We start from the raw sequence: 14974 nt of genomic DNA on the forward strand, positions 1-14974 counted from the left end.
TCTTCTCACCGTACAACAGGTGTTCATTGTGTGACAGTGGGCAGTGTAACAAAAGACAATTAGAAAACGGACCTATTCTTTACAAAAAGAGTTCTCCTTTTTTTCCCTTTCTGGATTTCTCCAATTTATTATATTTGCTACTACTTTCATAGTAATTGGTAGGAATCCGTTACTCAGGCCCGGTATACCGTTCTTGTTACAATATATAAATAAAAAATATACATATATATATATATATATATATATATATATATACATTTGTTGCATACTACTGCTTTAGTTTTTTACTTTAATAAATACATTTTTGTGATTAAAATAATATGAACTAATTTAATTAATTCATTGGTCATGTGTGTACAATTTGAATTTAGTCATAATTTTTATGGCATTAGATTAAATAATTAATGTAATTTTATATATAATTTTATGTTAAAATTTTAATTATATTTTTAAAATTGTTTATATTATTTCCTTCAATAACATAACCTTTAATTTTTATTTCAATAAAAAGTGAGAGTGTGAACTTGAGTAAGCATTATTTGGAGATACCTGTAGTTAAGAAAAAAGCAATTTTCTAGCAGTCTCTTGATAGGTAAATTTGACAAATTAGCTAATGGGTAAGGTATTAAATCTATAACTTAATATGTGAACTCACATTTGAACTAATTCGGAGTGAACCCCATTTATTCCCCAGCATGAATTATGATTAACCGATCACCTTTAATCGGCACATTTGCTCCTCCACCACTATCATCAGACCATGATTTTGTAGTCGAATATGATGTTAAAATATACAGTTTGTTCAAATAAACAAAGAATTTTCTTTTCAGTAATCTGTCATTTTTTAAGAATATTCCATCCTCTTTCACCAGATGTCTTCTTTCTCAGTCCAAAGTTTTCTGTTATTATCAGTTTTATACCACAAAGCCCAACTCTTTCAGAATAGCTGCTAGTGTAGTTCTAGAACCTTTAAACAACACTTTTTTGAAGTTCATTGCGTAATTTATTTAATGTAGGCAATTCATTATTTCTGCGTATAACTCGTTAACTGTTCAGCTTATACAATGACTTGATCATAACTGTCTTATTCACTAACTGGTTTTGAACGTTGTTTATTATTTTTTGGTTTGCTGAATGATCACAACTGTGATTTAGATTTTAAAAGATCCTGCTTTTCTTTTCAAAGTTTTTGAATATGCGATTTTGAAATCCCACAAGCTGCAGCTTCAGCAGTTCTTTCTTCACATTTTTGAATGGATATTAAATATTTGTCATCTTATAATTTTGCTAACTTTATCAGATTTTTCTTCATAAAATCGTGTACATTATCAACTATTTCATGTGATTGATCACATATTTTATTCTCATTACCAATAATGCGTAGAATGAATATCTTAAATTTGTTCACGTCTTCCACATACCCTCCACCAAAAATACTCCCACCCTTCTCCTACTAACCACCCACCATCCACCCACATAAAATGATCAGCACATCACTATTTTTGATTTTGTTATTTGGTATATGATAACTACCTACCTTGTAATGACTAAAAAATATTTTTTTATATTTAAAAAAATCTTTTTCTTGAGTAATAGACTATTTTCTAACTTGCCAACTGGTAAAAACAGCCATTTACATCACTTTTTCCATGAGCTGTGGCATTCTTATTTTACATTGTACAGAGAGTCAAAAAGGGCTTTTTGGAAACAGTGAAGATGGAACTTCATCTTAATGTACTCAAAATTAATTTTGTTACATTACCAAATCTTGTAATGTTTACTGAAGTTACATTTACAAATTGTTGTTTTTTCAAATTTTGGACCCAAAATAAATAATGAAGGCTAAGAGTAACAGGCCTATTTTTTACCTTTTAACTCTTAGGTACTAGTAGTGCTTATAAAAAAAAATGGACTGTTACCGAGTGTCTTGCAATAAAAAAAATTGGCCGCCAAATATGATTCTGAAAATGTCTCATTTTTGGGGTCCAAAAACCACATGTGGGACAGGTGGCAAAAATCTGAAATTTTTATAGCACTAAGTACTTTTTATGTACTTTAGAACCATATAAAATTTATTTTGTTACTCAAAGGAGTAAGGGGTTGACGAATAATGATGCCATCAAAACCGCTAAAAACACTGTTCCTTCTAACCATAAACAGTGTATCCAAAAAATTTACAGCATGTATTTTTTCAGATAATAATGTAGGCCTATATATAAATTATTTTGATATGCCTATAATGAGATAGCTTATATTCTAGATTGTTTGTTACTTAAAGTATGACTCATACACACAAACTCATGTTTAAACACAAAAGTGAATAGACATACATGGACTCGAATGTTTGTGTAATCCGGAATGTAAACATTGTAGAGGGGTCAGTTACTGCTTTAATTTCAATGTCATATTGTGTTAGTGTTAATACTGTGGTTAGGTAATGTACACTTGTTTATAAAGTAATTTTATTAGCAGTGAACTTCTCTTTTATGCAGTATCTTTTATTTTATTAATTAGAGAAATTTTTATTTTAGCTGTTGAGAAACTGAGATATGACAAAGTGAGGTGAAGTTGATCGTTTTATAATTTATACTAACTGTATTGTTATTGTAAGAACTGTTGCATTTTATAAAAACAGATTATGGAGTTCAATTGGCTTTCACACTGAAACAGTATGTAACAAATTGACTTACAATAGATCTTCAGTATTGCATGATATTTAAAGTTTACTGAACAGCAAATAACATTGATATGTTTAAGAAGTGGATGTACTGAAACAAAAAGTATCTGTACTTTTTATAAAATTAAATATTTAGATAAATATTTTCATATTAATGGGAAAAGTTGCTCTGACCCATTTAGCTGTCACACTAAACCAGTTAAAAAATGGGTTCGAGAAATATTTTTGACACTTTTAAAAAGCAGTTCAAACTTAAAATTAATGCCAGGCAGAGGACTGTGTCAAAATGCTTAAACAAAATATAAAAACCACAAGATGACATAAAAAGTGAACCGGAATATAAAGATATATTTGAGCCTCAATGTGTTGATAGTCGAGTCAGTGAATAAAGCTTGTTCAGCACTTGGCATTTCCCCCTGTTAAGGTCAAAAATTATCCAGCAGCCCAAAGGAACCAATTTAAAAAAATAAATTTACAAAAATAGCTGAGTAAGTTACCAGTAAATTAAACGGTTCCTTTGATTTAAATATTTCTTCAGAAGAAACCAGTTTAGTACCACAAAATTATGGTGATTTAGGTTTGAAATATGAAGAATGAATTATTAAATTAAAGTATAAAATGAAAACAGTTACATCAACCCAGGAAAAAATTAATATTTTAAGTTTATTACCAAGCAGCTGGAGCATTCAAAAAATTCAAAATGAGTTTTAGTGTTTGTCACTATTTAGCCCGTCAACCCAAACAATTAGTTAAAACAAGTGGAATTTTGCCACAAATTGGCAAAAAGAAATCCAGTCACGTAATTGATGAAAATGTTATTAAATGTGTCCATGATTTTTACCAGAATGATAAGCACAGCCGAATGATGCCAGGCAAGAAGGATATTGTCTCTGTAAGACAAACTGACAGGAATAAAATTAATATTAAAAAAAGGCTTATCTTATGTAACTTAAGAATTGTGCACAGCCTTCAAAGAAAAACATAATTTAAAAATTGGTTTTTCAAAATATGTTGATTCAAGACCTAAATTTTGTGTTTTGGCTGATGGGTCAGGTACTCATTGTTTGTGTGTGTGTCACCCACCAAAATGTAAAACTTATGTTATCTGCTCTACAAATGAAATTTGATTATAAAATTCTCCTTTCAACCATGGTATGTGATATAGAAAATGAAACGTGCATGCTGTCACAGTGAAAAAATTAACTGACTAATGACTAATGAAATGCTCAGATTACTGCAAGAGAGCTGGGATGATTTTGATTCTGAAATTATCTTCAAACAGTGGGTTTCTGTTGACTATTGTGAACTAACTACTGAATGCTTCCATTTCAAGATAAAATTACTGAAAATTTAAATAATCTAAAGAGGCATCATTTTGTTGCAAGGAAACAAACTAATTTCCTCAACATTAAAAAGGATAACTTGTTAGAGGGTGAATGTATTGTAATGGAAGACTTCTCTCAAAATTTTCCTTTTGTGATATAGGTTGAAGTCCAGTCATGTCACTGTTTGTGATATAGGATGAAGTCCAGTAATATCACTGGTCAAACACTTATGCCACAGTATATTCATTTATCTTATATTTTAAAAAAGAAAGAAAATTACAAAGTCAAAGCTACTGCGTGAGTACTGAAGTACAATACAATAAATAAAAATACTGTTATCACAAGTTAAACAATTTTTAAAAATTTTTCTTATGGCTCAGCCCGGTATAAAAACAAAAAAAATTTCATAAATTTGTGCTGTCATCAAGAAGATTTTGAAATTGCAGCTGAATGGCATTTTTTTGCCTCATATCATGGAAAAGGACCATGCTGGAACTGTAAAAAGGACTGTGACTAAAGCAAGCCTTCAAAGGACAGTCGGCAATCAAATTGTTACAGCTTCTGAAATGTACAATTATTGCTAAGACAATATTAAAAATATAACATTTATTTTCCGCTCTAATAAAGATATTCAAGAGACTGAAGAATACGTCAGTTCTCGTTAACAGGTAATCACAAAGTCCCAGAAATAAGAATCTTTTACAGTTATGTTCCAACAAGTCAGAAATGTATTCTGAATGTCCAGGCGACCTCTGAATCAGAAAAATTTATGTTAGTATTGGTACACAAGGAGATTAGTGTTTCTGATTGCATTATAGGTTTACCAAAGCCAAAATTTAAAAATTATGTCTGCTGCATATACGATGGCAAGTGGTGGTTAGGCGAAGTCATTGAAGTCAAAATACATGAAAATGAAGAGGAATATCAGAACACTTTTTCCATCCGCAGGTTCCTGGTACTTCATTCAAGAAATCATTGAGGGATAATCAAACATGGGTTCAACTGAAAAATATTTTAAAGATTCTCACGCCTTCAGAACCTTTTTTATCAACTACTGGAACACAACATGAACTGGAAGAGGACCAAAGATGGATGAGGACTTATCTGTTCTACTCAATAAAAAAATGGCAGGAGCACCAAGTTATTCTAGTTAAGTTTGTTATCTAAAAGTACAAGATTTATTCTTAACTTTTATTAGCAGGAGTAAAATAAGGTAAAAGTGAATTGAACAACTTGTTAATGTATTTGAATTATCATTTATAATTCTGCAATTGACTATTTATTAATTATCAATTTATTCATACTAATGAGTTTAGTTGTAATTTTTATAATCTGAAAAAATACATAACATGAGTATTTTTGGATACATTGTTTATGGTTACGGAATGGTGTTTTTAGCGGTTTTGTTGGATTTGTTACTCGTCAACCTCTTACCCCTTTGAGTAACAAAACAAATCTTACATGGTTTTAAAGTACATAAAAAGTACTTATTGCTGTAAAAATTTTAGATTTTTGCCACCTGTCCCACATAGGGTTTTTGGGCCCCAAAAATGAGACATTTTCAATTTTACGAGACATTTTCAATCATTTTACGATTTGGCGACCTTTTTTTTTAATGAAAGACACTTGGTAACAGTCCAATTTTTTTTTATACATACTACTATTACCTAAGAGTTAAAAGGTAACTTAAGAGGTAAAAGGCCTGTTTACCCTAAGCCCTTCATTATTTATTTTGGGCCCAAAATTTGAAAAACAACAATTTGTAAATGTAACTTCAGTAAACATTACAAGATTTGGTTTTGTAACAAAATGAATTTTGTACACAAGATGAAGTTCCATCTTTACTGTTTCAAAAAAGCACTTTTTACTCTTTGTACACTGTAAAATAAGAATGCTACAGCTCATGGAAAAAGTGATGAAAATGGCTGATTCTACCTGTTGGCGAGTTAGAAAACAGTTTATTACTAAGGAAAATTTTTTTTTAAATATAAAAATATTTTTTGGCCACTGCAAGGTGGGTAGTTATCATATACCAAATATCATCAAAATTATTCACTGAATTTACACATTTTCATAGCATTTTCATTTAATAAATTTTTCACTTCAAAAGCACTTGAAAACCAGAAATTCTGCACTAATTACAAGACAAACTGTATGATACTCATAGTTACAGCAACAGTAATATTGTTTGTAACCTACAAACAGCTGGAGAACATTGTGTTTTGTCATTCATCAACAGGTGTGACAACTCCAGAAACAAAATTACCTTCAAACTAAAAATGTAGATTGGGTTAAAAATTACATGTCATTGTATCTCCAAACCAAAAGCTAATCGGTCATTTTTATGGTGATTTTTGAATTCAGCAGATAGAAATACATAAGAATAAGCTATTTTTAAGCCTGAAACATTTTCATTGTTAGGCAATGTTATTCATAGTGAGTGCTGTCTATATCATGTGTATATAATTTAAGTTATGTTTTAATGAATTAAATTATATTTGCTACTTTTTATTCATTATCCTATTAAAGAATTCGTGAATTTATGTTTATTAATTGCTAAGAATGAAGTTATTCGTGTTTACATTTCATAAAAACAAGTAAAGTCCATTATTTTTATTTGTGACTACTTTGCTTTGTGTACAGGATTACTGGATTACACATTAAACTAATTTTATGAAAACTTGCTGAATGATCTTGTTTTAATAACATATAGCAATTTATATGATTAAAATCGTATTTATATGTATTACATTTTCACATGAATATTTACCAGTGAAGCATCTCAATGAACAATGGATTTTTGGATTTACTTACTTTGGATGCTGCTTTATTAAAAAACATAATGACAAAAGATTAAACTTACTTCCATTTTGGTGAAAACATTTTTGAAATTTCAAATCGGGTTCCTTCCCCCATCATATAAGAATTATTAAGGTTTACTTATTGAGTATATATGTATTTAAAAAAAAGTCAGGAGATATGGTAAGGAGATAAGATTGATGCTTGGAGAAATTCCAGTTGATTCTTAAAATTTTTGGTATTTCTTAAAAATATAATCTATTTTATCTCCATTATTTGCCTAATTTAAAAAAAGGTTTAAATTGATGTATGTTCTATTTTAGTTATCCAAAATACTAAATGTTTAAGCCATTTATAAGAAATAAATTTCTTAAATATGGCTTGAAAATTAGCTGTAGAAAAAAAAAAGATTTATTAAATAATTATAAACTGTTACAAATTAATTCATTATCCTAATAATGCTGTTATTTCTGTATGTGTGTAATTTGTAGTTGTGCACATGCATTCTTTTATGTTTATTTGTGTATGAATATTTGTATTCATGCACTTGTATACATAAGTTGTATACAAGTGTGTATGTATATTAAGTTATGCTTTGAATAAAAGTTATCTGGTGCTTTAATATTCATGATATTGGCTGCTTAAAATAACTATATACAAAAAAAATAAGGAATTCACAATTATAGTGAATAATAAACAAAATATCTGCAACTTTGTGTTCGTACAGTACGATGCAAATTAATTTGAACACAGGAATATTTTTGTTTATTTCTATGTTGTGGCTACACTGCTTCACCACACCCATTCTTTAAGTTGGCTGTGTAATGTGAAGTTATTGTTTGTTGATTATTTTGCAATTTTCATGTTATAAATTGAGTTTTGTGAAAGTTTATTTCATTTTTTATTACAAAATAATTTTTCAGTATGTTTTGTTCTGTCTCTTGAGTATAATGGACATAACTCCAAGAAAGCATTTGAAAATTGTTTCTCTTTCTGAGCAAACCAGTATGACACAATGACAAATAGGTTTAATGGAGTTTTCCAACAAGATTTGGTGCCATGCCTCACTGTCAAAAAAGTGGAAAAACTTTTTGAAAAATGAAACATTAAAGTCCTCTCCTTTGGCTGGGTAACTCCTCAGACTTAAACTCTTAAAATCTTTGGACAATAGTCAAACAATCAATTGTACCACAAAAATTGACCTCATTAAAGCAATATCAGTATAGTTTCATGATGAAGAAATCAAAAAAAAATTTTAGTACACTTGTCGATTTTATGCCAAATAATGTATGTGAAGTGATTAAGAATAAGAGAGGACAATATTAATTATGATATTTACAAATTGTACAGGTATGACGTTTTTTCTAAATAAAGTTACTTTTTATTAAACAACATCTTTGTTCTGATTAATCTGCACGCAACTGTGCAAATGATATATATTTGTACTCACATTTATATGTTTACATGGCAATTAATATGTGTCTTCATTTGTATGCATCTTGTTTTTGTGTGTTATGTGTTTTGTATATATGGAGAAATTGATTGTACCAAATGACCTTGTATTCTATTATGTTACTGTAACAATGAGAAAAACACTGAGATATTTTGGTAGGAGGGTTATCCACTGTTTAGTGGGTAGTGTTTATTGAATGTTGTATGAAGCCAATCTTTATTAATTAGTATCTACTGCTCTTATTTTCCCCCTTATATTTAAACTAAACAGTCCCAGTTGCATTTCTTATGCTACTTTCTTTGTTATTAACGCTTAGTTTATACAATTGATATTTCTTTTTTATTAACAGTTGGGTTTAGACTTAAGTAATTAGTGTTGTTTTTATACCTGGGTATACAATATGATGCCAGCTTGCTAGAGTATAGCGATAATATATGATGTAAAAAAGTTGGTCAACTAAAATGTTATACCTATTATTACTTGACTTCAATGTTCAAATTGGAACTGGTGTATTTACACAAATAAACATGCTTACTTATTTAGGTTATTTGAATTACTTTGTAATTTTTGTTATATTCTGTACAATGAAAGAACTCTTTACAACTGCTTAGCTCATTAGTGAAAATTATCAAAATTCTAAATTTTTTTTTATTAAACTATTATTTTCTTGATCTATTCATGTTTTACTCATTAAAGTATAGGAAGCTCAGTCGACATACAGGGTGGGGATAGATCTCTAAACTGGTGACTGGCCGCTTGCTACTTATGATATCTTGTTGGCAGTACATTATTCCCTCCACTGTATTGCTAGTTTCAACACTACTTCAGATACTCTATGTAGAACTGCTGCGCATCTGTGTGTTTATGATTTCTAAATTTTGATGAGTATTTCAATACAATATAAAAGTTACTAGGATCTTAACAGCTACTAATAAAAGAGAGTCGTAGTCCTTTTTTAATAGACCACCTTTGACACTATAAGACACATGCAATTTTCTAATAGAACATTTCCCCTTGGTGGAAAACGGCTATCATACTGTTAAATAAATTGCTTACTGTCAATTGTGAAATTTGGCATTACAGTATTATATTATTTAAACTTAATTTGTTTTGCTGTAAAATTATATGTATTTGGATTCTGAGGTTAATTCCAAGAAGTCATCTTAATAAATGTTTATTTTTGCTTTTGAAGTCTAGTAAAACAGTGACATACAGTCTCTTAACTAATGCATAATGTTAACTTGACAGTAGCAAATTGATTAACATGTTATAACACAAACTGTATGCATCTATGCTAGGCATAATAAAAAAGTGATAGGTGAAGTAGTTTCCTGTTTCATGTAAATTTTATTTTTATAGAGCAAAAGATAAATGTACATATTAAATCTGAAAATAAGGAATTGTTGAATTAGGTGATTTTTATTTTGTATTAGAATTGTAGATGTATTGAGCACAGTTGAGAAATTTGGTTTTCATTGCTGCTTTCTATTAATTTCAGATCCAATATTGAAGAGAATAACTCAAAGTTATTGGGAAAGCTTGCAAAACAAGCTGGAGGAGGATGTGTTCAAGGGACATTTGCACCTCTTTGGCATGTATTACGCACAACTGCAGAGAAACTTGCGACTCTCCATCTGCAGATGGTACAAAAAGTTTCAGACTTAGTAAAAGAAGTAACAAAATATGCCGATGAACTTCATAAAAAACATAAAACTGTAAGTATACAATTAACAAAATGAAATATTTTTGTAGTTTGTCAATTATGTTTTAGTAATTGTTTTGATCTTTAAGTTTTTAGCTGATATGAGTTTGCAGATTTTGTCATGGTAGTGCAATGGTTAACAACTTGCATTTGTCTTTTAGAAGGTTGACAGATTGACTACTAATGATAACAGTTAAATTTTTATGTTAACTATATACAAATTAATAACTAATTGTAACTGTTTAAGTATTAACTTATTTAATGTGTTAACTTGTTAACTCAATTCCTGATCAAATTAAGTTTCATTAGCTGTCCGGGAGAATTCTAGATTGTTTTTCAACTCCATTCATAACTTACGCTATCAAAATCTGTACTGTGTAAACATGATTTAATTATAATTGTCATCACTTTTTAACACCTGCTTTTTATTATTCAATTATTTTATTAAACTATTGATTTGCTGGAATTTTACTCAAACATGACCGTTTTTAGTTGTAACAACTAAAATACATCTAAATGTATGCAGTTATAATTATGTCTAAACTTGCAGTTCATGAAAATTTGTAGGATATTAAAAAATATATTAGAATTTCTCCTTCTAAGAGTAAATTTTTTTATTTGCAATAGCAACTGCTGCGTGCTCTTTAAAACTGTGTGAAAATAAACTAAAGATCAGATAATATTTTCTTTTTACTGACAGCCACAAGTCCAAAAAAAATAATTTTTAAAAATCACTTTATGTGAATAAATTCTGAAAAGAACAATATATGTATAAACTTTTTATGAATTTTTTCTTTTTTTCTGTTCAGCTATACAGTTTTGTAGCCAGGCTACATCTTTCACTTGATTGGGTTTATTGTACAAATCAATCTGAATTCTGGATATGAGGATTTTATTGACATTAGTTTTTTCTTTTTACTATGATTTTCTTTTTGTTGACTATTAACTCTGTTTTTTACTGACTGACATGCTTTTTCTCTTAAGTATAATTTGATTAATACTTCTCGTTTTTTTTGTTTTCTTTTTCCAAACCCCATACAAGCCAGAGTCAGTCTGATAATAATATCAAGTATAAACCTGATGTCTGTAAGGTTATTAATTTTGTTTCACACTTGTGTTCAGAAATTTTTATTGTGATATTTTTTTAAAATTTGTGTTCATGCACTCTTTTATGTAAACAGGTTAAGGAAGAGGAAGGAGGTACACTGGAAGTTGTAGAGGCCATAAAGTCAACATCACTTATACTTCAAAAAGCTAAAGATAACTACACCCAAAAGGGTATGGAATTAGACAAACTTAAAAAAGAAAATGCATCACCTAGAGATTTAGAAAAAGCTGAAGTTAAACTTAAGAAAGCTCAAGAAGATTATAAATTACTTGTTGAAAAATACAGTGCTGTTAAAGAAGATTTTGAAAAGAAAATGTCTTTAGCTTGCAAGGTATTTATTATAAGCTAGATAATATATTTAAAAAATAATTTAAGACTTTTTATTAATATCGGTAAAAGTTTACTTTTTGCACTTGATCAGTGACATAGTATACTAGATGAAACAAGTAATTTTAGATAACGATTATATTATGTAATCGTTATGATTTGAAAAGTAAAAGTTGCTGCAGCACAACAGCCCCTCATCTGTTTATTACATAACTTCATATGCACAGTACAAAATAAGTTTTGGATAGCTGATAAGCAAAGTAATTAGTTCTGAATTTTATTACTTTTTGAAATTATATCAGGAGATAAGTCAAGAGTGTTTTTCTGTGGTGTCACCTTGTCATAATGTGAAGTAGGGATCAGTTTACAGTTTTCATAACAGATGGAACTATTAATTTTTTTCACTATCAATCCTGTTAGTGTATAATAAGGTATCTAATTATTTGGTAGTTTCCATTGATTTAATAATTTGTGCTCATCAACATTCAGTTCTACAATTCTCAATGTTCTACAATTGTATAAGCTGATGCTTTAAGCTTATAGATAAATTAGTCGTAAAAAACATATCTAAATTAAAAGAAAGAACAAAAAAATTAAAAAAATTGAAATACAGATTGTTTTAGAAAAAGTAGTATACAAACCATACTACTAGCTCATTTATAAAGGAAAAATGATAAAAAAATGAAATCAGAATTGTTTAATAGCGTAAAAAGTTAAAGCTTAGAAATCAGATAAAGTACTGAAAATTATGATAAAATTTAATTGATCTGAAGTGAGTATATGATATTAAATATTTTCAAACATGCACTGCACATGATTGGGGAAAAGACTGACTTAAAAATGGAATTCACAGAAATAAATCTAAATTTCTTCTTATGATGGTTGCCAATGATAGAAAAATGCAATTGTATTTATCCATTCTTACAAAGTGAGAAGGTCATAACGAGGAGGTTATGACCTGAACATAACCTCCTGTTACTCCCCAGGAATTAAGCAGTACTTCTTTTCTGTTCAAAATAGGTCACTTTTCTGTACTACATGCATGTGTGTGTGTGTGTGTGTGTGTGTGTTATTCCTTAATGGGTTAATTATTTTAGTCCTTGAATAAAAATAAATAATTTTCTTTTTTTTATGTTTTTGTAGCATTTTCAAGAAGTTGAAGAGGACCATTTAAAACATATGAAGGAATTCTTGAGTACATATGCTGATTTAGTTGAGAGCAATCATGATCTTATTGGTGAAGTGAGTGTTATTTTAATTAAATATTTTTTTGTGGAAGACTGTGTTCTAATTTATCACCTTAAAGCAAGTTTTCGGTCCTTTGGACTTGTGTATATATAATATAAATTAAAAGAAAAATCATGTGATGAGTATTCTTATTTTTAAAAAGTATCAGTAGATGTTCTCATTTATAACTTTTTTTTAGGTTTTTGTGTAATTATTGTAGGCTGTGCTTTTTAACTTGTGTAGATCTTTGTGTGAGTAAGAGGTCTGTCTCAGAGGTCTCAGACCTGTCTGTGTAGCTTCATCTGTAATACTTATGATAAGGTACAGAGTCCTCAATCAAGACCATTCCCCTTAACCCCAATTGAGAAATTACTGTTCTGCTGGCTTCTAGAAGTTTCATTATTGCTTCAAAGGTGGGGCCTGATCGGTAACCAATGTAATTCCTGATTGAGGAAGAAGAGATGAAGGATAAGGAAAGGGAGGGTCTACCTAAAATCATTTTATATGAGAGTTACTATCACCTCCAGGACCTGTCTTTTAAAACTTTAACTTCCCTATTTAACTTCCTACTCTTGTTTTTAATTTAAACTTTTTAACTTGACTGGTTGCATTACTTGTTCTTTGAACAAGTCTTCTGTGCAGTTTAAATCTTAGATATCAATATAATTTTTCATTCTTAGAAATAATAATTATATAATTAACATTGGCAATTAAATTTATTTTCAATTCTCATTAAAAAAAGATAAAAAATTTATAAAAATTGTCTTTTTGAGGTAGAAAAACGTTTTTACCCAAGTTTTAATAAGGAAACCAGGAAGATGGTACACAAAAGTAAGAAATTATTTTTTTTATTTTACATTAGGTACATTGCAATTTATTAGCGGTTCTGTTATGGGAGACAGATCAATGGTCTGATTTTGATCAATGATCAAATAGTCCACCAGATAGATCAATAGTGATTGGAGCCTTCAGCGGGTCAGCCAACATTGCCAAAACTTGCCAATAACATTCCATTAGGGAACTCTTTGAAACTCGAACAGGAACAGTTCAATGGCTGTCACCATTTGATATGTGGTACCATAGTTTCTATATCTGAAGTTTTCATTGCTATACTTCAATATAGTGGCATTCATTACTACTGTTATAGTTGCCTAAATATTTATGGAAGTGATTTCAATTCTGGCTAACATGTTCCTCAGTTAGAGCGTAATCCAACTGTTCTATTATGTCTACTGTGTACATGAGTGAGACAGGGCATAGACAATTAGTATCATCAGGAATCATGTGGATAAAATGATAGGTATCTTATCCATATTATTTTTCTTTCATTTTTTGTTTATAAGAAGGTTCTTGTTTAGTTCTTAAAGTAAAGAAAGTATTGATGATTAAAGAAATGTTAAGGATAAACTAGCAGTAAAATAAGAATAAGATTTAAAAAGTAAACTCAAAATAACTTGTAAAGGGATTTTAATTCTGAAAGGAAGTGAAATAAACGGTAATAATGATAAATGAGTGAGAATAGAAATGAGAAAAAAAATGGATATTAAAAAATGGTAATAAGAATAACAGTATTGTAATACATAGTGATGAACATGAAACAAAGAATGATGTATGCAAGTTATATATTCTTTATCTGTTGACTAACTGATCTGTGCTTTTGTCTTCTTCCTGTATTTATTCCTATTTAAACAGGTAAAATATCCTTCTAGAACTTGATGTAGAATAGGGAAGTGCTGGGTTGGAAGAAGAAGCTAGCTGTTTGTTTTATACGTACAACGTACACTAATAATAATTCCAGGTAGTTTTTGATTGGTTTTTTACTGGATTGTGCATTGGCAAGTGTGGTGGTTAATTAAATAGATGTGTTTTTTTATATATCTGAAGATTTTGGATAATGGACGACCTTGTGATTTTTGTGTTTTAAAGCTTTATTGCCAGTAGGCAATAAGATGCTATCAACGTTGATATCATTGAGACATTTGTAGAGGTAGATTAATTTTAATTTTAGTGGCAAACAAGAAGGTAGGTTATGTTCTTGATAACAGAGACTATTATTTAGCTTATATATATAAGCTATTATATAGCTTGCGAGTAAAGCTATTATTGTTGGTGATATAAATTGTAATTATATCGATTTTTTCTTTTTTTTTTTTAGTAGTTAGAGTGAAGGCTCTAGACATCCCTAACCTTGTTGCCTGACTCCAGATGGTGTCTAAGGAATTTGAGAATGGGCTAGAAAAAAACACCAGTAAGACACTCAAATGAGTACAGAAAGAGTTGGCCAATTTGGTTGGAGACTTTGTAGCATTCAGAAGGAGAAGCTGTCACGGGCGGATTGTGCCACTCAAACTGATGG

At 29.4% G+C, this 14974-nt stretch overlaps 1 protein-coding gene across 7 annotated transcripts in view; it reads left to right on the forward strand.

Moving 5' to 3' along the window:
• LOC142323613 (F-BAR domain only protein 2) overlaps positions 1–14974 on the forward strand; it is a 219041-nt gene that overhangs the window by 58284 nt on the left and 145783 nt on the right. For all 7 annotated transcript variants that reach the window (XM_075363466.1, XM_075363467.1, XM_075363468.1 and 4 more), the window contains exons 3-5: positions 9753–9969; positions 11138–11395; positions 12535–12633. In XM_075363466.1, the coding sequence (XP_075219581.1) occupies positions 9753–9969; positions 11138–11395; positions 12535–12633 (574 nt within the window). The remainder of the gene's footprint in view (positions 1–9752; positions 9970–11137; positions 11396–12534; positions 12634–14974) is intronic.

This window comes from Lycorma delicatula, chromosome 4, assembly GCF_047948215.1.
Source record: "Lycorma delicatula isolate Av1 chromosome 4, ASM4794821v1, whole genome shotgun sequence".
Classification (NCBI taxonomy): domain Eukaryota; kingdom Metazoa; phylum Arthropoda; class Insecta; order Hemiptera; family Fulgoridae; genus Lycorma; species Lycorma delicatula.